At 44.3% G+C, this 24,682-nt stretch overlaps 1 protein-coding gene across 5 annotated transcripts in view; it reads right to left on the bottom strand.

Moving 5' to 3' along the window:
- The window catches only part of FAT3 (FAT atypical cadherin 3), a 317,724-nt gene that overhangs the window by 92,488 nt on the left and 200,554 nt on the right, over nt 1-24,682 (bottom strand). For all 5 annotated transcript variants that reach the window (XM_039914896.1, XM_039914894.1, XM_039914895.1 and 2 more), the window contains exon 4: nt 23,929-23,990. In XM_039914896.1, the coding sequence (XP_039770830.1) occupies nt 23,929-23,990 (62 nt within the window). The remainder of the gene's footprint in view (nt 1-23,928; nt 23,991-24,682) is intronic.

The raw sequence follows: 24,682 nt of genomic DNA on the forward strand, positions 1-24,682 counted from the left end.
TACTTGTAAATCACCTCGATCCAAAGGTCCAATCTGAGACTTTCTGGGGAATGATATATAACCTCTACCTTCCCTTCAGCAAAACTGAAGTAAGCAGGATGTGACCCAGACGGTTCTTCCTCCATTTTTTTTCCCTCTAAACACGGCTGGGTTGGGCATTTACAAAATGAAGTCATCGTTTGGCAGAGTTTTCCGGTCTGATGTACAGTGGAAAATGGGAATCACGGGAAAGGAGGTGTACAGCAAGTTCCTGCTAGCTTGGGATTTAAAATACTGAGTTTCAAGATACACATCTGGATGAGTTTCAAGATCTTCATATTGAGGTGTCAATTAAGGCATTTCCCAGAATCCTCAGCAGCAAGAGGTCAAAAAGATATGGTGCATTTTATGTTTACTAGGCTTTTGTTATCTGCAAAGTGTTCCACAAATACTAAATACTTAATCCTCCATGGTACCACTGAGGCTGGAAATGCCTTATTATCTCTATTTCACAGGTGGAGAACTAGAGGGAATGGGAATTGGAATTTTCCCAAACAACTGGAGTGAATTTTGGAGCCAGACAGTTTTTGGAACTTTCTGCTTCCCCTTTGAAAGCAGAGATCAGGTCTACTAAGTCTATCATTACTCTCTTAAGCACATAATACAGTACTCTTGAAAAATACTATTAATTGATTTCTCCTTATCATCACTGGCAAGGGCATTTACTGAGCACCTGTGTGTAGAACACTGTAAGAGGCACTTGGAAACATAAATTGAAGTCCCTGACCTGAAAGAGTTTACAATCCAATGGGAGAGACGAGTAGACACACACATTGCAAACACAGAGTAAGCAAGCACAAGCACATGGGTCAAAATGATTGAAAGAAGAGTTGAAAATTAAACAAGAGTGCTGAAGTGGTTCAGAGATGACAGGAACAGAAGAGTGGGAATTAGTTGGGGAATTACGACTTTATGGGAAGTGGAGAAGGGATGGGGTTTGGTAAATTTGAGGGGAGAGTGAGGAGGAGAGCAGGACACTCGGAGGGCAAGTCAGGAACGAGAAAACAAGAATGAATACAATATTACCATCCCTGATCTTTTCAGAAGAGGCGATGGAGCAGAGACTATGCACTGTTCAGTGCCTTCTGAAACTTCATTTGTAAACGAATTGTTTCTTAAGGCCTACAGAATGAGACTAGTCATATGGCTCTCTTCTTGGACTATTTGGAGGAAGATACTTGTATCGGAGGCCCCAACTGCCCTTTTATCATGGACTAGTGTTCTTTCTTCCGGTGCCAGATTATGCTTTTTTACTGTGAGTTCCCGGAAAATAGCTGCTTAAATTCCTTCCACAATGTTTTTCTGAAGACATCTTTCACAGTTTCAATAATGCGACCCTTCTTTTTCCACCCTACTCCGGTTCACAAGTACCATTAGATGGTTACTTTTTTTCTAGATCCTTGAGCATTTCACTCTGGCTCTTAATATTACAGCAGTCTCCGAGTTTTTTCTCTGCACTTCAGGAAATAAAATAGTTCCCAGCCTGATGTCTCTTAAACCCTTCTACCTGCAGAGAGGTACGCACAGCCTCCTAATCTCATCACATTACCATTCCCTCACAGACTCATCTGCTAGTCATTTTCTATTCATACAACTTGCTCGATTCCAATCTTTCCTATCAGCGGGAACTAAACATCTCCTCAAAGTGTCCTTAAAATGATCGTGATTACCCGTTTGTTAACTCACTCCTTTAAACAGATGGGGCCAATCTACCTGCTCCCATGCTGGCCATTAAAAAAGTTCTACCATGAACAAGTCACCAACCTTAATACTATAAACTACAAATTCTGACACTTGACTATTTCCCTTATCAGTAATCTATTTCAGTGTCTGCCTCTCCCTATAGACTGTGAACTCCTTGTGGGCAGGGATCATGCCTACCCAATCTGCTGTATTGTAATAATAATTATGTTCTTGTTTTTGCAGGGCAAATTGCTTAGGTTGAGAGCCCTGGATGCTGGTCCAGTGGAAAGACCATGACTCTGCACTCAGAGAGCAGGGTTCTCTTCCTGGGGAGGTCATCAGTGGAGAAGATTTCTGCCCAAAGAACCACCTAGGCCTTGCCATGACATGGGTGGGTGTGGCGGGATTCCTGAAAAATATCCGATTAATGTCCGGGACGAAGACTGCAGCAGTTACCAACCTAACTGCTATAGTTATAGAACCGTTAAAGTTCTTTGGGACAGCGTCAGGACTGTAAGCTCATCCTCTAGACTGTAAGCTCTTTGTGGGCAGGGAATGTGTCTGTTACACTGTTATACTGTACTCGCTTGAGTGCTTAGTACAGTGCTCTGCCCACAGTAAGTGCTCAATAAATTTGATTGACTGATGAGGCTGGGCTCACTAGCCACAAATGGGTCTTATCCTTAATCAATCAACCAATCATATTTATTGAGTGCTTACTATGTGCACTGTACTAAGCACTTGGGAGAGTACGCTATATCAGAATTAGCAAAAGCGATTATTATTATTATTTTTATTCCACATTGCTGGCTGCCACAAAGAAAGCTGACCTTAAAGACCAGGAGCATAGGGCTAGCCTTGGAGTCTGAAGGGAGCACGGACAGAACAATGTCACCAGAAAAAAATGATGTAAAGGAAAAAAAGGTCAAATGATGGTCAAATGAAATAATGCAAAGAATTAAAAACAAGTCAACAGAGAACATGAAGAGAGGAGAGACCAGTTTGAGAAAGGCAGAGAGGGAGGGGCATGGAACAGAAAGGGGAGGAATAGGAAAACCATCACCTCTAAGAGCTAGCTGAGGAATGGCCAGTCGGCCTTTATATTTGCAAACTGGAACTGCGAAGGCTTTACAAGGAGAATATGATGCTTGAATTTGTGGGGTAGAAAACCCCAAACACACCAGTGATACACTAAAGACCCTGCCCTACCCCCTCCAACGATTCCCAGGCCCCAGGATCCCTCCAGATGTGTGGCCAGGAGAGGGGAAGGAGGAGTCATTTCTCATGGCCAAACCCTCACTTCCCCAGCTCCCATTCTGCAGCCACGGCCACCAGTCATCTCAGTGTTGCCAGGCTAGGGACGACTGACCTTGATTTAAGACATCAGAGATCATGACCCTGGGGTGGCGACCCAAGAAGCCCCAATGCTAGAGAGGTTCCAGTCACAACTGAAAAGCAGGATTTATTTTTCCAGCTTCTGCAAGGATGGAAAAATAGCTCACATGCCATCAGCCTGATCTGACTGAAAAACAGCAAAGGACTAGACATTCTGATCCCATTGAAAGGCCTCCCCGAGGTGGCGAAGAATTGTGGACCCACAGCCGTTTCTACTGGCATCGATCGGAGGTTTAGACATTCAGAACATTCTAGAGTTGAGTTGGGGCTGGTGACAGATTTATTCCGTCGATCGCGCTTTCTTTGATTTTCAGAGGACGCTTCAGTAACTGACCGATAAGGTGACAAAGACATTACATGGCCCACAGAGCATTCCTTCATTGAACAGGGTCAAACTTTTTGTTCTTAATGAACTGGCACAGATCTGATCCACTGACTTAAACAGTAAACAAAAGGAAAAAAACCTTAAGAGTCTACTGCGCTATTTAAAGCCCAGTTTATTTTTACCTTTATTGTTAGAGAGGTAATGTTTGCTCTTAAAATGTCAGGTAAAAGCCCAAGTGAAATAGGTCCCCGAGACACGAAATTGGTGATTCCTCTGAGAATCCACAGGGTAATTCAGTTCACTAGACCAGACCAACAGGTGGATGCAGGGACCGATAAAGGTGCCAGTAATTGTCGGCCCCTTGGGACTTAACTAGAAAGTCAGGATGGAGAGAGTGGAGGAGTGAGGAGCCGAAGTTCCTTTACTTCTGTTCTACTCTTTCACTCTCTGATGCACAGCTGTGCTCAAAACCAATTAGAGCAGCATAGCTTGGGCGAGGAGCCAGGTAGGAGCTTGGACAAGGACAGGAACCACCTGTATTTCCACAAATACCCGGTCAGTGTGGTGATTCTTCGGGTATGTAGGCAATAATAACAGTATTAAGTGCTTACTATGTGCCGAGTGCCAGAGTAGATAAGAGATAGGATGTAGGACCTGTCCCACAAGGGGGCCCCAATATTTTTAATCTCAGTTTACGGGTGAAGAAACTCAGTGACTTAGCTGAGGTCAGACAGCCGGCCAGGGGCAGAATGGGGGGTCTTCTAACTTCCAGTCCTATGCTCTTCCCATTAGATCCCACTGAAGGAAAGGTTTGTTAAATCGCTGTAAGAATTTTGGCATCCAGAAAGATAAATTGGCCACCTTTATGGAAAAAAACCCCGAAGATGTAAACCATAAACATTTAAAGACACTGGAAAAGGATCCCACTCACCTCTTGAATTAAACTCTCTATATGGGGATGACAAAGTAGTACTAAAATGGAGACTCCGGGAGCATTGCACTAACATTTGGATTTTATCAAGCTTTTCTCCCCCATGAAAGGATATGCCAAAGTATCCACTTTCTCTGGAATCATTTGGATTCTGAAATCTAACTTAACAAAATAGCTATTGTTCAGAAGCAAAACCACAGGCTGAAAGAAGCTCTTCCCTGCTGCCAGACAACACTGAAATCTCCATTTATTTTTTTTTAGCTAACTGTGCCTCAGAGTCCCGTTCTTCGAACAATGGAGACAGACCGCTAAAATCGAATTACTCTGCTTCCAAATCGTTACTGAGCACACCGAAGGCTGCAAGACTAAGGACAGATGGAGAACCTTGCTATCATATCAACAGAACAAGTGGATTAAACTTGCTTCATCGTGAACAACCGGTAAATGTAATACTGTTTCGGGAGTCAATTAAAATGCAGAACCCAGCTGTATACCTACAAAGTCTAGGAATAGGTTTTTGTTCCTTTATAAGAAATAAAATAAATGCATTTTGCGAAGGAAAAATAAATAGCCCAAAGGCACTGGAATACGGGGGTATATTTAGGTAAATGATTTTGGAGTCCAGCAACCTCAATCCGTGACAAATCATTGTCAAACTCTGGTCATTAAATGGTTGGTGCAGAGTAGACTGGGCTTCAGCTGCCTAATAACTGTGGTATTTGTTAAGTGCTTACTATGAGCCAAGCACTGTGCTAAGCACTGGGGTAGATACAAGATAATCGGGACAGAGATAGTCCCTGTCACACCTAGAGCTAACAGTCCAAGTAGGAGGGAGAACAAGTATTGAATCCCCATTTTATAGGTGAGGAAATTGAGGCACTGAGAAGTTGCCCATGATCACCCAGCAGGCAAGTGGCAGAGTCAGAATTAGAACTCAGGTCCTCTGACTCCCAAGCCCTTGTTCCTTCCATCAGGCCACACCGCTTCCCAAGTCCCTCGGACCACAACAGCCCCCGCCATCTGGGTGGAGTCTGTCTGCCATCAGAGAGGTCAGAGTGGATCTTTAGCCAATCGCGGTCATTTTCTGAGGCCGCCCCTGGACAGGCATTGCAAATTCAATGTGGTTCAACATTTCTTCACGGGCCACACTTTTAAACACTCTGCATTTGCTAAATCAGTTCTTGGTAAATCGATTAGTAACCAAATGCAATGTATCTAAATGAGAAATTAACCAGGCAAACAATCCTTTAATGTTGCACTTGGGCCCATTCATTTTTCTTGGTAAGGAAATGGGGCTTTGGAGACCGGAGCTGCATTATGATTCAGATAGAAGAACTAGAGATAGTGATATGGTGGACTGCTCGAAGGAAAATCTGTTCTTCATATGAAGGGGATTATTTAACAGACAAGATCGTTAAATTGCCCCAAGTGTACAGATTCAGGATTCAGGCGACGCAGAGAGGGACCATGACTTCAACTTCTCTTGATCTCAAACTTATAGCACAGTGCTCTGCATACAGCAGGAACTCCTAAATTCCCCACCTGCTAGAGTTAGAGGAAGCAGCTGGCTTTTCAGGTAAGTCCAGAACTTTGAGAACCATAAATCCACTATAGACCTCCCTGTTAAACATATTCATCCAAGCACAACTCATTAGTATTCAGGAAATGTTTAAAAGGAGGCAAATTGCTGGGAGAATTGTGTTGAAGAACTGCCCAGCAAGGAAATTTGCTTCATCCTGGAATTAGTTATTGAGGATGTGGAAACCCATCTCTCAAAAGCCCATATAAACAGGCAAGACTCTCCCAGGTCTGGGATGTTTAAATCCAACCGACCTAAAAACGGGATAGTACACTGAGTGAATCCTCTGCATCCAAGAAACTCCTACCTTTAAAATAACAGGATTTTATATTGTGCTTGCATTATAAATTGCATTTATATTGCATTGGATTAATACTGCAGTCTTCCAAGCACTTAGTACAGTGTTCTGCACGTAGCAAGTGCTCAATAAATACAACTGCTTGGCTGTAAGCATTAGAAACCTTTTGAGGGAAGAATGGGAAAGAAATGAAAAAAGACAAACTACTTTATTCCTCAGTCTTTCAACCAGGAATCAGCCATTGCAGAAAATGGCAATTTAGAGAGATTCTGATTTAGAGATATTCTCAGGATACCAACTGCAAATCATCTAGTCTCTTACAACGTAGTAATCCACCCATAGTGCTATAAACCTATCCCCATACCTCCTCTCTCGGTTGAAATAATTGAAACAGGCTGTGAATTCAGACCATTTAACCTTAATGATTCGACATAGAGACAAAACTCACATTGAGACACCTGGTCATGAATTTACACTGCACATTTAAAGGACAGCCCAAACGTTTCTTTATATGTACACAGATTTGAATATTTACGTATCTCTACCCATATATGCACACAAATATGTGATCCTACCATGGGGTTTTGGAAAATGCTCTCACTGAGGTCCTTAAAATCTCTATTGATTGGTTGGCGGAGCTTAAGGGTGAATTGCCAGAATCAAACACCATCACAAGATTTTCATACATAAAATGTCATCTGCTTTGGGTGCAGCGACCTTTGAGTGGAGCAGATGTTTAGAAAACGACCCTCCGATAACGAAGGGCCCCAGAGGCAGAGAATCTGAATCTAAAATCAAGGCCTGACCTCTCCTATTGAACTGCAGCAGCAGAAAAAACATTCAATTACAGTAAATTCTTACTTTTTATCCTTTATTCCCAACATGTTTAATCTCTGGCTGGCTGTTTCATACTTTATGTAATTTGATTAACCAGAATAGAAAGGTTAGTGCGATGGAGGACTATTTATATCTCTGGAAAGTTGCAATTAAATACAGCCTACTTCCAATTAACATTGTGTAGTTATCCAATGGTGTCATAATTGAGTACATTGCTTAAATACTTGTCAGTGTCACATACACAATAGGCCCTCGATAAATATGAATGATGACGAAGACATTGATGAATCTAAAAAGGTTACCCAACAAATCCAGGCTGAAGGCTCTTTCTTCATTTTTATCTCATAATTTTCTTTTTTTGTGGAGGCAGGAATCGGTTATCTTATCCCAGTTTTTGCAAGACCTTAAGGACATCATCTTTTCCCATTTATTTCAGAAGAAAAATTGCCTTCCTGAATTTCTCTCCTAAATGGAGAACTGTTAACCCAACAAAGCTTTATATTCCTTAATTCCAGAGATTCCATTCCAGAGATGCTGTTTTCGAAAACATTGTGTGTGTGCTGCAAAAATCTTTCCGTTTTCTAGATTTCCCTTCTAAAAGCCGAGACTCAATTAAATTACGATGCGAGATGGGGTCTGGGGACTCTGCTTGTCTGGACAGCTCAGTACAAGAATGTTAATAGCCCTGAAAGTCAAAGATATCTGTCAATTACCCAGCAGACAGTTCTATCTGATAGAATGCCCCAGTCTTTACAAAGTAGGTTTATTCTCCTAGCTGTCTTTTGGGATCTGATCAATATGAGGTGGTGGGGATGAAGACATCCAGGAGTAAAATGGGCAACTAAGAACAGATTCTTCTAGGGCCTGAATTACTCTCTAACTGTATGGTATTCACGTACTTTTGGAAGAAGCGTTAGCCCTTTTAAGTCACTAACGCAGGCATTTATAGAGTGGCGATAGATGATTGTTTTCATTATATCCATCTTCCAGGACAATTCTCATACAACTGGCCATCTCTCTGGAGAGGTGGGTTAGCCATTTTGAGGGCTGCCTTTTGTGAATCTCCAGATCAAGGAATTAGTCCCAACAAGTCAAAGTTTCACCCAACTAAAAGCTGTAGGTCATGAATGGTACCCAGTGGTCCAAATGAATTACCTGCAGAAAAGCAAAGGTCTTAAGCTCATTATCCAATAGAAATAATTTGGGTGCAAAGAATGTTGGGACAGAATCAAACCTCCCTGCCCAACACCCCATAAAATGTGAAGCTCAAATTTGGAATCTAATGCACTCAGTTTTCCCTCCATGTGGGATTCTTGATGAATCCTGCGTTAATTAATCGACCAGCTAAAGGTACTTGTTGAGCACTTACTCTGTGCTTGGGACAGTACAACAGAGTACTCTAAACGCTTGGGAGAGTACAAGGGAGTTGGTAGACATGATCCCCTCCCTCAAGGAGCTTACTATTTAGGTGGGGAGCTGATGTATTGCGCTCAAGTTCCGGGGCTCAAACACAATTTAGCGGAACTCGCACCAGACTGAAAATGCGGAGCTAGAAGAGACGTGAGTAAGCATTCCAGGGCTGAAGCTAGGGGGTTGCTTTATCACCAAGGAGCTGGTCAGGAACTGGGAGCTTCTGGTACAGTGAATGATGAAGCACGCCAACCAGGATCCCCTCTCAAGAAAGAAAAGTACGTTTACTTTAAAGGTGCAGAGGGCTCCGAGGTAGAGGAAAGGGTGAGATGTTTGTTTCATAGATGAAACAGAGCATCCCCTTACACTGAAGACTCCAAGGAGACTAAGCACCCCAAGGGCCGGAATCATGTCCACCCACCGGACAGCAGTGTGGTACAGTAGATAGAGTCCGGGCCTGGGAGTCAGACGGACCTGGGTTTCAATCGCAGCTCTGCCACTTGTCTGCTGTGCGACCTTGGGCAAGTCACTTTGCTTCTCTGTGCCTCAGTGACCTCCTCCGTAAAATGGGGATTAAGAGCGTGAGCCCCATGTGGGACAGGGACCGTGTCCAACCTGATTAACTCGTATCTACCCCAGCGCTTAGAACAGTGTTTGGCATGTAGTAAGTACTTAACATGTATCATAATTATTATTATTATTGTTTTACCCTCCCAAGCGCTTAGCACACTGTTTTCCATCGAGTAAGCCCTCAAAACTATCACTGATAGATGGAACATACGTAATGGGGTAATAACACAGCTTAGAAATGGGACAGAAGTCCTTAAAATGAGAACAGAGGTCCCCTAGGATACTTAAGGAACTGGCATACAGTTTATGGACTTGGATCTATTTCCATCTATTTACCCCACGAAGCACTCAATAATTCATCCTGGGCTCTGCAAGATGGAGTCATTTTACTCAGAGAACCTCAGGGCTGGAAGGAGCCATGAGAAACTGCCTAATCACGTCTTCCACTTGCAGTCAGGAGCCAAATGAATGAGCCCTTGGCTCTTCACCGAGATCAATAAGACCAGCAAACCGTGGAGTGAAATTAGCCAAGCCTAATGGTTTTGGCTCTCCTGGTTCCAATCCAGCATCTGGGAAGTTCATGTCTATGAGCCTGAGAGCGGGACCAGAAGAGCTGGGAACATCTGGGAGGTGAAACGGAAAGATGGGAGTCTCCGATCTGAGGGAGAGCTTCAACATTCTAATTTGATTCAAAAGAGGTTCGACTGCCGTTGGAAAGCCCCAGCAGCAGTGAGCTTTCCGGTCCACGTTTCCGCTTCCGATAATAGAACGCCCAAATTGGCGCACGATGAGAGTGGATTTCAGGGCGATTTAATGGGGCCATTAATGATCGCGGTGGCCGGGTGCCGCTAAGTGCCAGCCGGGAGGTGATCCAAACACAGAACACATTGGTCTCAACACCAAATTCCCGGCGACAGGGTCAGCTCATTGGGAATGGATTTATTTTGGCTCATGTTTGGGAAATCCAATTCGTTTGCGGAAAGAAGACTGAGGAAGGAGTAAGGAGACATTTTTGCACATTGTCCTCATAGGGCAAAGGATTTAATAATAATAATAATAATAACAATGGTACTTGTTAAGTGCTTACTAGGTGCCAAGCACTGTCTAAATGCAGGGGTAGATACAAGTTAATCAGGTAGGAGACAGAGCCCGTCCCAAATGGGGCACCCAGTCTTAATCCCCATTTTACATATGTGGTAACTGAGACCCAGAGAAGTTAAGTGACTTGCCCAAGGTCACATAGCCGACAAGTGGCGGAGCCAGGAAAAGAACCCAAATCCTTTTGACTCCCAGGCTCACGCTCTATCCACTAAACCACACTATTTGGGATCTTCTCTCTCTCCACTCACCTGGATTTACAGTCTCCTTACTAACCACAGTCTGTGATACCCTGCCGATCCATAAAGGAACTAGGATCTGGAGAATTAGTCTGATTCTGAGCAGTGCTTCTGGCCATCTGGGAGAGCAAGGCAAGACGATCAATCTCCCTGGGCCTCTGGTGAAACAGATCCAAGCAGCATCTTCCCTTCCTTGCCTCCTGGGGGTTCTGGGAAGATCAACTGGATAAAGCTTTTCCGAGCAAAGGTGTGTCTTCCCGAGAACACTAAAGGCTCGCCTGAACGGTAAGAGCCGCCAGTCCGCACAGATTCGGTCTAGACTACTTGACTGCTTGTCGTTGTCTTTATGGAGGATTGGCTCCATTAAGAAAAGAGCAGCTGTTGTCAAGCTAATTAATATGCCACTCTGCCCCGGGGGCTCATGTGCCTTCCACTGTTGAGCTGGCAGAGACCCGAATGAACTCCTGCAGCTTCCCTGGTCATTGACGGTCCTGACCCACTGGCCACACTCTGCTCTCTTGAGCGGAGAGAGGAGCATTCTGGGATACTCCGGAAGCTCCTCAAGGACCCTGCTCAAATAATAATTCTAATAATAACAATACTGGTATTTGTGAAGTGCTTACTGCGTGCCAGACACGGATCTAAGCACTGGGGTGGATACAAACTAATCAGGTTGGATACAGTTCCTGTCCCACGTGAGGCTCATAGTCTGAATCTTCATTTTCCAGATGAGGTGACTGAGGTACAGAGAAATCAAGTGATTAGCAGGGATTAGAACCCAGGTCTTCTGACCCCTAGGCCCAGACTCTACCCACCAGGGCATGCTGCTTCCCAAAGAAGATACTCAGTACATATCATTGGTTGATTGGCCATTGCCCAGGAGGCCTGGGTTCTAATCCCCATTCAGCTACAAATCTGTGACCATGGGCTAGTCACTTTAATTTTCCGTGCCTCATTTCCCTCATCTGTGAAAATGGTGATAAAAAGATATCTGTTCCCCTTCCCTTAATTTGGGAGCCCCATGTGGGACAGGGTCTGTACCCCATCTGCTCATACTGTATCTACCCCAGTGCTTAATACAGTGCATGAGTTCGAATCCCAGCTCTGCCACGTGTCGGCAGTGTGACTGTGGGCAAGTCACTTCACTTCTCGGTGCCTCAGTTCCCTCATCTGTAAAATGGGGATGAAGACTGTGAGCCCCACGTGGGACAACCTGATTCCCCTATGTCTACCCCAGCGCTTAGAACAGTGCTCGGCACATAGTAAGCGCTTAACAAATACCAACATTATAATAAGCACTATCCAATTACCTTAATTGTCATCATCATCATTGCCCGGGTGGGACTCCATCCACAAGTCTCTCCTCTTTCCACCACACTCTTTTGGACCCCGTAACCCTCAGAGGACTGTCGCATGTACAACCATCTTGTTTTTGTTTCTTGGATTTCTAAGTCACTCTCAATAACGTTTTGATTTAAATTTCCCCGGCCACCTCTGAGTTTCTCAAAGGTCTCTCCTTAGCACATATGATGTGATTTGGTAATGCTCAGACCTCCACAGGTGCTCTGGAGAAGAGGATACCAGCAAGCCTTTCTTTTCTCTGTGACAAACTCGTTTTAGGCAAGGGGACATATCTGCTGATTCTGTTGTATTGTACTCTTCCAAGCGATTAGTACAGTTCTGTGCACATAGAAAATGCTCAATAAATACGCTCGAATGATTGATAAAGTTCTTCCCTGCATTAGTGACTAGATGCTGGTGGAGATGGCACAGGGCAGTGGCCGGAGAAACCCAAGAACACACCCCGAGAACAGTCGGTAAACCCTGACCGAATGGAAAACAACACTGGAGATATTTCTGCTTTGCTGCGAAGGTGGTGGGGAAGACAGACACCAACTATTGGAAAAAAACAACGGGCCTAGGAGTCAGAGGACCTGGGTTCTAATTCTGGAACTGGGTTCTGATTCTGCTTGCTATGTGACCTGGGGCAAGTCCGTTAACTTCTCTGTGCCTCAGTTTCCTCAACTGTAAAATGGGGATTAAATTTCTGTTCTCTCTCCTACTTAGGACTATGAGCCCCATGCGGGACAGGGACTGTGTCCGGCCTAATTAACTCCTACCTACCGCAGCCCGTAGAAGAGTTTTTAATATACAGTAAGCACTTAGCAAATACTATATTAAAAAAAGTACCCAGATAGAGTGGAGGAACTGCACCGTGGGAGGAAGAAATGTCTGGTGTCTCTCAGTATCGAACATGGAAAAACTCAAGGAAATAAGAGACGGGCCAGCTGAAAAGGACAGGCCTTCTGTTCACCATCCACAGAATGCGCTTTCCAACTTCAAAGAAGTGGAAGAGTGGACTTGCCCAAAGAGTTTGCAAAAGGACTTGGGGACAGATATCGTCTCACAGAACTGAGCTGAAATTAACCAGTGCCAGTCAGAACATGCCCTCTGAGAGCAATATTTCTAAACTTGCAGATGTAAATGACAAATCACATCTCTTGGGAGCTTAGTTTGTGGATTAACTTAGTACAGGCTGCCTTGTTGTTCATATAAGAGTTTACGCTCATCCTACTTTAGCGTGCCAGCTGAGGAATTTGTATTGTAAATGATCTTTCAATCATAGATGGTTTTTATCCAGCAAAATCTCATCTCTATCCAGAGGGAATAATCTCTATTCTGGTCAGAATGAACAACAAAAAAACCAAGCAAAGACCTAAGCCTCCCAAAGACACCAAATTGCCAAAAATGCTTCTAAAACCAGAAAATAATGTTTCTCCTCTGCAGCTCAGAAACAGATATCGATGCCTGGATGCTCTCACTCTGGGAGTTGGGCTTGGGAAAATGGATGCTTAGGGATAAAGAAATTGCATCAAACTGGATTAGCTCTGGGAGGGGTAGGAAAGATACATTCCTCTTCTGGGGAGTCAGGTCTGAGTCGCCCGTGAATGGACACTCTTTGGGTTATGAGGATTTTTAACTGATTTGAGCAAAACTCTGAGCACCAGCATTACAGGCCTGCTTGCCAACAGCTGATGCAGTCAAGACTTCCGCTGGCCTGGATCCAGTTCGGCATCTTATTCTATAAAGGGCAAGGAGCACCTCAGAGTTCACAGTGGAAGCAAGAATCGGGCCGAAAAACTGCATTTTAACCAGACTGGGCCACTGTCTTTGGCTGCTGGCCATGACTGAGCTTTGTCTAACCAACAGTTAATGCTGCACTTCCTGACTTAATCCCAACAGTCTGGAGGCTATTTTCCCCCTCTACATTTGGGGTTTAGATGTCCGTGAATCTGCCTGTTCTTGACCCCACAGACGAAGGAAGGATGAAGAAAAGGGCCGGTGCTCATTGCTGGGGACAGGGAGCTGGGCAGAATCTGATTCTGAGCTTTGTGCCTGATAATAATGATAATAATTATGGTGCTTATTAAGCATTTACTATGTGCCGGGCACTGTTCTAAGCACTGGGGTAGATACAAGATAAACGGGTTGGCCGCAGTCTGTGTCCCAGGTGGGGCTCACAGTTTTAATCCCCATTTTCCAGATGAGGGAAGTGAGGCCCAGAGGAGTGAAGTGACTTGTCCAAGATCACACAGCAGACAAGGGGCCGATCTTAGAGCACTGTTCTAAGTGCTTGGGAGAGTACACCCAAGATGGTAGCCACAATCCCTCTCCCAAGGAGCTTATAGTATAGTTGGGAAGACAGACAGTAAAATAAATTACAGATAGGGGAAATGGCAGAGTATAAAGATATGTAAATAAATGTAGTGGGGGGAGTGGAAAGTATCAAAGTGTAAAGCAACAGAATGGAGGATGAAGAGAGTGAAGGAGTAAAGTGTGAGTCAGGAGATGCTTCTTGGAGGAGATCTGGGGTTCGCTGGAGAGAAGATGTCACAAGTTAGAAGGGTGACAGTTTGGGTGCACTTAATTTTGGGTGCCATGAATAAACACTGCAAAGCTGATATTACCCACTCTCAATTGCAGCAAATGAATTTTCAGAAACCTAGGCCCCTCCAGTCCACCAATGACCCGAAAGCATTTCTTCACAGGATTATAAAATGAGGTGTTTTGTAGTTAATTTTGCACAGCTACAAATGTGAAGGATTCTCTAGGGCTATCTGAGAAAATGCATGTTGACATCTGAACAAGTTTCAGATTTCTCAGGAGTAGGCAAATATTGACAAAGCAGAGGAATTAAAATGCCTTCTTTTGTTCTGTCCCCACTGTTGATGCTGGTACCCGGACAAGGGAGGAAAGAAAATGGGGCTGGCATTCACTACGATTCGCTGACGCAAAGAATGCAATTTCAGAAGAGAGTTGGGCCGAAGGGGGTATCCTCCATATCAGATTCTGAGCCTCGGCATTTCAGGGCATCGAGAGAGGGCATACAAACCAATAAGAACTACATAGACGCCTCCTCAGGGTCCCAGTCTTTTCCTGGCTAAAAATTAGGGCTATGTAAAATGGGCAGAGATGAACCTGTGTCAGTGAGGGAACAGAAGAGTCTGGATCTACTCCTTGTGGGCAAGGAGCATATCGTATATGTACATTCCCAAGCTCAGGGCATTGCACTAGTGGGTGTCCAATAAATAAATACCTCTCTACTACCGTTTGAGCGCTCACCCTAACTCCGGCACATCAGGGATTGTGGAGAACCAGAATCAAACGGGGGGTTTCCACAGGGGCTCTGCAGCTGATTGGGTAGAGTTGAGTCGGCTGGAATCTCCCACCAAACAAAAGGCAACTTGGTTACATTCATTTATTGCAGGAGAAGAGATGGTGATTTAGGAGAAGGAACTGGGAAGGAGGAGAGAAATCCTCTCTCCCTCTCTGGCTCTTGTTTGATGCTTTTGTTCAATCAGTCGATCAATCGTATTTACTGAGCACTGTAAAAAATGCTTGGGAGATTACTACACAGTACAGTTGGTACACATGATTCCTAACCCCAAGGAGTTTATACCCTAGAAGGGTTAAAAAAACAACAACATTAAAATAAATTACAGAAAGGGAAAAGCACTAGAGCATAAGGATGCATGCATAAATTGCTTTGGGGCTGGGGGTGGGATGACTATTAAATTGCTTAAGGGGTACAGAGCCAAGAGCACATCTATGATTCTATTTATCTATTTTGATGGTATTGATGCCTGTCTACTTGTTTTGTTGTCTTGTCTCCCCCTTTTAGACTGTGAGCCTGTTGTTGGATAGGGATTGTCTCTATCTGATGCCGAGTTGTACTTTCCAAGCGCTTGCTACAGTGCTCTGCACACAGTAAGCGCTCAATAAATACAACTGAATGAATGAATAAGCACAGGCTTCACAGAAGGAGGGCAAATAAGGTGGGGAAATGAGGGGTTAATTAGGGAAGCCCTCTTGGAAGAGATAAATGACTTCAATTTCTAGCCTTCTGGGACTTTGCTGAATAGCCCCCATTCTAGACTGTAAGCTCACTGTGGGAAGGGAACATTGTACTCTCCCAAGCCCTTAGTACAGTGCTCTGCACACAGTAATTGCTCAATAAATAATAATAATAATAATGTTGGTATTGGTTAAGCGCTTACTATGTGCAGATCACTGTTCTAAGCACTGGGGTAGATACAGGGTCATCAGGTTGTCCCCCGTGAGGCTCGCAGTTAATCCCCATTTTACAGATGAGGTAACTGAGGCACAGAGAAGTGAAGTGACTTGCCCACAGTCACACAGCTGACAAGTGGCAGAGCTAGGATTCGAACCCATGACCTCTGACTCCCAAGCCCGGGCTCTTTCCACTGAGCCGCGCCACTTCTTTGACTGATAGCCAAATGTTGTGACTCTCCTGTGGCAAGAGGATCATCAGGTATGGGCAAGCATACTCTGACACTTTAGCCTCAAAATGAACATTCAATTAAACTTCATCTTCTCATGCAACAGCTCATGGGGAAACTGTCAGCGAGTCCAGCAAACAAAAAGGCTGATATCAATTCCTAATCTTGAAATTTGCATTTATGATTGATGATGATGATGATGATGATGATGATGATGACAATGAGCCTATTATGGGCCAAACATTGTACCAACCACCAGGATAGATACAGGATAGTTATGTCAGACGCAGTCCCTGCCCAACCTGCGGCTCACAGTCTAAAAGGAGGGAACACAGCTATTTAATCCCCATTTTACAGATGAGTTAACTGAGGCCCAGCGAAAGGAAGTGATTTACTCAAGGTCACACAGCAAGCAAGTGGCAGAGCTGGGATTAACATCCAGATTCTCTGGCTCTCAGGCCTACGTTGTTCCCACTAGACCAATGCTGTTTCTTAGATGTATTGTATGGACTGAACATCAGAACTGAGATTTGTTTTTATTGTAAACGTTACGCGAACGGTTTGTTTAACAGTTTAAAAAAAAATAAGCCATCAACCGACTGTTAAATTTAGTCTTCCGAAGACTCTGTAAGGATCCCCAACGTAATTTCCCAAGTTGGTAGCTAAAATAATGGAACATCTGGATGCCATTGAAATGAAGGATAATTAAGGAAAGAGGAGACAACAGTGGAAACAATAGGCTACTTTATTTATTCTTTTCCCCATCCTCACACCAAATCTCAGCCCTGGCTAAGAAGGAGCTTTAACGTCTCATAAATCTGCTGATAATTCTTAATCGCCAACTTTAATTCTCTGGCCCACATTTCACCTTAGCTGGCTGTGAGCTGAGCAGGCCTGCCTTCTGATTCTGCTGTGTAAGAAGTTTTGCCTGAATACATCTGGGAAGTGGAATGCAATGTCATATGGAAATCCATCTCTGAAGGATGATCTTAACCTCTGGCCGGGGTGGGAGTTTGCCTTTGGAAATGCTGGCAGGTACTGAGGACGCGGTCTTTTTGGCAACTGCATTTTAAATTGGCCTTTCTTCCTCAGGCACTCAGGTTCAATGACTGCTGATTGGGAATTTAAGTTCTCATCCATCATACGGTAATATTTATTGAGCACTTACTGTGTGCAGAGCACACTAAGCACTTGGCAGAGTACAGCAGAGTGACAAGACATGATGGCGGTCCTCAAGGAGCTTGGAATCTCAGTGGGAAGCAGCATGATCTCTTTCATGAACCTTGCCCACAGGACCCCTGGGTTCTAATTCAGGCTCCCCTGCTGGCCTGCTGCCTAATCTTAATAATAATAATAATAATGTTGGTATTTGTTAAGCGCTTACTATGTGCCGAGCACTGTTCTAAGCGCTGGGGTAGACACAGGGGAATTGGGTTGTCCCACATGGGGCTCACAGTCTTAATCCCCATTTTACAGATGAGGTAACTGAGGAACCGAGAAGTTAAGTGACTTGCCCAAACTCACACAGCTGACAAGTGGCTGAGCCGGGATTCGAACCCATGACCTCTGACTCCAAAGCCCGTGCTCTTTCCACTGAGCCACGCTGCTTCTCTAATCTTGGGCATCTCACAGCTTGTCCGTGTCCCGGGTTCCTCGACGGTGAAAATGGGGATAAAAGGATGCCTGTTCTCCATCCCCCTTAGACTGCAAGCCCTTGGGGGGCAAGGACTGTGTCCAGTCTGCTTATATTCTATCTCCTCCAGTGCTTAATAGAGTGCTTGGCACACTGTAGTATTTAATCAATACCACTATTATTCCTACAGTTTCTTCATTTGGAGACGCAATCCGTGGTATTTACTGAGTGCTCATTTTGCACGTAGCGCTGTATTAAATGCGTAGGAGAGTACAGCAGAGCTGGTAGACATGTTCCCTGAATATGACCAACTGCAATGACCAGTTCAGAGTATTTATTGATCTAGACTGTAAGCTCCTTGGGGACAGGGTCTGTTTCTACCAACTCTATTGTAGCGCACTTTTCCAAACACTTATGACAATGCAGTGAACTCAGTAAGCGCTCAGTAAATACCACTGACTGACTAATGCATCATCTTACCCACCCCCTTCGCAGGTGCCTGAGCTTGAACATGCTCATTAACAATAATTAAGGGCTTGCTACGTACCAAACACTGTGCTAACGGCTGGGATAGACCCACACTAATGAGATTGGACCCAATCTCAGTCCCACATGGGGCTCAGTCTAAGAGGGAGGGAGAACAGGTAACTAATGTGTGGCCTAGTGGACAGAGCACAGGCCTGGGAGTCATAAGGTCCTGGGTTCTAATTCCAGCTCTGCCACTTACCTGCTCTATGACCAGGCAGGTCACTTAAATTCTCTGTGCCTCAGAGAATCTGTAAAATGGGGATTGAGACAAAAATGAGAGCTATGTGGGACAAGGACTGTGTCCAACCTGATTAACTTCTATCTACCCCAGTGCTTAGTACAGGGCCTGGCACATAGTAAGTAAGTGGTTAACAAATGGCATAAAAAAACTGACAGATAGGAAACTGAGGCAAAGAAAAGTCAAGTGACTTGTCCAAGGTCACACATCATGCCTAAGAGTGGGATGTAAAGTTGAAGACACAGATTATACATGAGGCATCTGAGTCAGGCAGGATTTCGGGGCTTCTGATTTGGCTTATGACATGGCTTGCTCTATCCAGTATCACATCATGATAATGGGAGGACATCATCATAACGGTTTCACATTCCCATGATTATATTCCAGGATTTTGGGCTCCTTATCTTTTTTCAAACTCACAGATTTTACAAAGAGACATTTCCCCCTCTAAACGTTCCTCTCAGCAGACCACATTTCAGTGCCTCCTGAAAAATCCAACGGGAGCATCTTTCATATCTAGATGACATTCTTGGAGTCATTCCAGAGACCCTTTGACTAACTTCAAAGTTGAAGCACTGGAAGGGATAGTTTGCTTTCCCCTCCCAGTAGAAGAACCCCAACCATTTCTGAGGACAATACCCCCTCAGAGATCCCTTCGACCTCAGATTCAATTTGGTGGTGGGTCCTTTCCCTTTCTAACACCACAGTGGGTCATAGGGAAGGAATGCAGGTTGTCCTTGCCAATGAAAACTCTGCCAATGGCCCCTTGATTGGCCCATGTTTATCCCAATCTTCAATTTGAGGCTTCACTAGCCTATCCCCTCTGCCATCACTGGGTAAATGAGCCTGGGGATCCAATGAAGGTCAACCCTGGTGGTGAAAGGGCCTAGAAATCACACACGTTCCACAGGCAAGGCAGGGTTCCGATGTCAACCGACAATTCCGAAATGATGACGGAGCAGAATTCGCCACCGAGTGCTCTCGCAGAGTAAGCAGGGTTATGATGAGTTCAGATTAGAGGGGGAAATATTCGAAGGGAACTCACTGTTCTAAGCAACCCGGGTAGATTTCCACACATAGATAAGTGCTCAGTAAATAAGACTGATGATTGATTTTCACAGGTTGGGCCTCTGTGATAACTCCATCCACCCGTGATGAAAACTGCGTGGCCTAGTGGAAAGCGCTCATGATTGGGAGTCATGAGACCTGGGTTCTAATCCCGGCTCTGGCCACTAATCCTCTCTAAACCACCAAAGGGGCTTCCAGTTCAAAATGGTGTTCCACCCTGAGAACATCATAGCACACTAATGTCAGAGGTATCAAAATGTCACCCTCAGGCCTCACTGCTTTCTGAGTCCATTAAAGTGCTAAGAAAATCACTATAACTCAAGTGTCAATGGACACAGGCTCCGCCGTGTACACATGCTCACTCATCATAAAGCATGACCGGAGAGTTGTGACCTTACACGTACGTGGGACGGTGAAGATTTATCCCCCTGCATCTGGGGGAGAAATGACCATTGTGCTTGTCTCCGCCATACAGTCAGCCCAACATCTGGAACTATAAAAAACACTAAATGAAAAAAGATCACCAGCATTCCTCTGTTCCATCCAAACCACCTCATCTCTAATTCCTTCATACCACAAGAGTCTTGTCTGCTTCTGCGGTCCCCAGCTGTCGGCAAGGCAGGAGTATTGCTTCAAATTTTAACTCCTGCTGGCTTCACTTCTTCAAAATCTCCTCAGGGGAGTTTCTCCGGCCAGACTCCTATGCCTAGTCACGGCAGGTCAGTGGAACACACTCTGTGGCTTGACATTACGGGCCCAGTGGCTCCCAAACTGGTTATCTGCCTTGGGGAGGGCTGCCCAAGTTAAAGAAGAATACCCACCAATTAACCCTTCACCTTCAAACCGAGGATGAAATGGAAGACTGAGGAATTGTAAAAAAACCAGACATGCCCTTCTACAACAACACTGTGAGGCTCCATTTGAGCGTAGGTTCCTTGTGGGTGGGGAATGAGTTCTGGGCTTCTTTTCCAGGCGTTTAGAACAGCGTACTGCACTCAGTGGGTGCTTGATAGAAGTTATCACTATTACTATTGCTGATGCTGCTGTTACTTTTAGAATGAACCCGAAGAAAAGGATAATCCTCTTAATCACTTCAGGGCTTCCAAGGTAAGATGATTTCCGGGGAATGTTACAGCTCATTCACCTGCCTGCCTAGCAAGTTAGACTAAGCCTCAATGCCAAGAACTGCAGGATCCTTGGGTCTCAAGTCAAGTCACTTCACACTTCACCTTCTTCACCATTTGACTCCAGATGAGATGCCTCAGTCTCATACCCAATCCTCTCCTTGTGCTAGAATTCTGGAAATCTCTCTCAGGAGATCGTCACACACGCGGAGTCAATGTGAGCATCCACACAAAATGTGGCCTTCTTCGCCATATGCTTTGGGCCTGGTTTCTTCCAAAGCAATTGCCCAATGCCTCAGGCCATTTCCCTTCACCACTGAGCCCAGAGAACCTGCTGCTCTGTCTTTATTACAATGCCAGGCACCCTTGGAAAATCTTCCTCAATTCTCCCATAAAACAGCCCCACCATAAAAGGGACCGGATGGGTATTTTCTGATCTCCCTCAACAGCAGGGCATTGGAGCATTATGGAAAGAAGCAGTGTGTGTAAACAAAGCTGACTGACCCAAGCCCGGGCTGTGTGGCCTGCTAGAAAGAGCATGAAACTGGTTGTCATGAGCCCTTGGTATTAATCCCAGTTCTGCCGCTGAATATCCTGGGGCAAATCACTTAAGGGCCCCATGCCTTAAACTCAATGATAGACCTGTAAAATAGGGTTAAGATATCTGCTCTCTTATCTCTTTGATTAAGTGGGACAAGGACTATGTTTATTCTGATGATCATCCCCCTTTAGACTGTAAACTTATTGTGGGCAGGGAATGTGTCTGTTTATTGCTGTACTGTACTCTCCTAAGCACTTAGTACTGTGCTCGGCACAGAGTAGCAGCTCAATAAATACGACAGAATGAATATCTACCCCCACGTTTAGCTATGGCATATAGTAAGGGCTCAATAAATACCATTATTGATAAGTGACAATTTTCTTTTCAATAATAGATATAAATGTCCTGGTTACTGTAAATAAGGATAAATGATAATATTCTGCTTATAATGTTCGTTAAGTGCTTACCATGTGCCAAGCACTACACTAAGTCCTGGGATAGATACGAGACAAGCAGGTCAGACACAGTCCCTGTCCCACATAGGATTTACAATCTAAGGGCTCACAGTTCAAGGGTCTACCTTGGGGCAGCTATATTCTTTACTTTTCCCACAGGCACAAATGTAAGGAAATAGACATAGCCACATCCGCCTGCCACTTTGTTCTGCCACTTCTGGTTTCCAAAGTTCATGTGAAATAATTTTGGACAGACTGAAATTCAAGCAATCAAAAGAATACTTACAAAACCACCCAGATGGGAAGAAGGCAGATGATAAGTCAAACTTTTCATAAATGTAGAGAGAAGCCATTTTTCTTTTCCTATTTAGAACCTTGTGAGCCTGTGACCAAGGCTTGGGATTTCCTATTATTTCATAGCGCCGAAAAATGAAACACGAACGCTTTCTGTGCTAAAGGCGAATCCTCCGGTCCAATTCAGGCCTCCAGGGCAAAAGATTTGCTGTATCACATTCACCAAGTGCCTGGGAATATTAAGCTGTTTGCTCACAGAGGCAGGAAGGGACCGGTAGTGAATCACTGACTGGAAAGAGAAACTGACACTCTGTTCTGTTTTACAGCCCATATGGGCCTAACAAGGTACTGCTATCTGCCTTGGACTGACTTTATCTCCTCTAACGGTGCATGGGAACTACTGACCAAGAGAGATTCTTTCCACAGATGCTAGAGCTTGGCACCGTCTTGGGACAATCCAGTGGATTATGGATTACAGCTCCACGCTGAAATATGTTTGTGCTACTTTTTAAAGCGGGCATCTATCGATTAGATGGTGAGCTCCTTGAAGGCATGGGTTGAGTAGTGGAAGTAATTTGCCCTCTTATTTCCCCCTAAGATCTCCTCTTCCTCTCAATTTTCCCATCTCAGTCCACAACACCAACATCCCCGGCGTTCAGTTCTCATTTTCCGTCTACTGCCTAATCCTGTCAGTTCTTCCTACAGAACATTTTCCCCATCAGTCTCTTTGTCTCCACCCAAGGTGTTATCACCCTGGTACCCGGCCTGATCGTATCATGCCTCCTCATCTCTTCTGCCTTTTATCTGTTCTCAGTGTTCATGGCCTTCCTCCTGTCTGTAACTCCTTTGGGCTTCAAGCTTCAACTCTGCGACACCTCAGCTCTCCCCATTCTCCAAGCCCTTCTGAAATTCTACCTCAGGAGGCTTTCTTCAATCAAGGTTTCTTCTCCCAAGTCTGAACCTCTCAACTCCCACTTGAGCACCCATTCAATCGCAATCACCCTGAACACTTGGGTACATATTGATTTACACGCTCAACTATTTAATCACTTCTCCAATCTAACTGAAAAAAAAGCTGTGTCTGCTTCCCCTGATAACTTTCCTTGAAATTGGGAGTGTGTCTATAATCTATACTGGCCTCACCCAAGTGCTCACTTAGTAAGGCACTCTGCAATAAACTGATGAACGGAGGCAAACAGAAGAGTCCTCAGAATTAACTCATCAGGAAGAAAGCATTAATTGGACTTTAAATTCTAGCTAAACGCAGATTACATGGTCACATTTAAATCATGGCACCCTATAGAGATACCAAAATAGCAAAACCATAACACCTTAATATCCTAAGGAGTGGATCATTTTTCCCTGAGTAATGACAGCTTTATATTTTACCCTGCTCTTGTATAGCTCCAAAAGGATTCTAGGAGAATCTACTCCCTATCGGAGAAGCTGCTCCACTGGGGAATGGATCAATTAACAAAGCCCTTATTCATCCCCCTTGCAAATTGAGGCAATTCTGCACATTTCATGCAAACCACCTCCTCTCCCCTTCCTCGTCACTCCTAATGCCCACAGCAGTCCCTTATGGTGATACTGTTTTTAAAGTTGTTTGTTGCCCCACTAATAGCTCTGCTCACAATAAAAGCAGGGCTAGGCACAAATGGGCCTGTTTTCACTCCGGTGACCACTGGAAGGGACCGAACAAAAGTGAGAAGATTTGGGCTGAAAAGCTCGGAACCATTTACACCAGGGGAGACAACTCCACGTGCCAAAGACAGCAGGAGAATTATTTCCAAAGGTTCAAAAAGTTTCACTGAAAGTCAGTTTTAGATCAGGGCAGCTTACCTCCAAAAAATGCTCTGCTTGCTGCTCTCGATCCAATTTTCTGGAAGTTGTTGTAATCACACCTGTGTAGAAAGGAGAACATTTGGCTTTTAGATATTGTGGGGGCCTGAAAAGGGTCTTCCTGGCTGGGGAGAAACAAGTCCAGATGAAGGAAAAACAAAATATCCGTGAATGGGAGCGCTCAAATCATTCTGTGAAGCAATTAGATTTTTGAGATGATTGTGAAAAACGAAATGAAATCTGAGAGGAAAACTTTATAATTTGCTTCAATTTTGCTTACACAGATGAGGCAATGTAAATACTCAGTTGAATGCAGAAACTCACTAAAGGGCCATTGTTTTTGTTATAATGAGCCATATCAGTGATTCATTTGCATATGACTGAAATCCTACAGTAAAAACCTCATTAAAGATTTCAGAGTTCTTGAACAAATAATACACTGTGGATGCTGATTAGATTCTGCTGGCAGAATCTCTCAAGTTTCAGATGGTCCTGTGATCTTTTTTGTTATTTTTGACAAAGAAGGTTGTTTTTGGATAACAACTTGTACATAATCACTTCAAAGGTAATCACTCTCAGTGCACTATCTCAAACTGTAATTTCACTGTTTTGTTTTGGGGTTTACTGAAGTAACCCTAAAGTGAAAAAGATCACTGTCTTTTCTTTAAACCATGCTCTTGCATAAATGAATAACCTCCCAGAGCACGGAGACAAGGCGAAGGAAATGAAAGACACATCCCACAAACTATCCCCC

Source organism: Ornithorhynchus anatinus, chromosome 20 (assembly GCF_004115215.2).
Source record: "Ornithorhynchus anatinus isolate Pmale09 chromosome 20, mOrnAna1.pri.v4, whole genome shotgun sequence".
NCBI classification, from domain to species: domain Eukaryota; kingdom Metazoa; phylum Chordata; class Mammalia; order Monotremata; family Ornithorhynchidae; genus Ornithorhynchus; species Ornithorhynchus anatinus.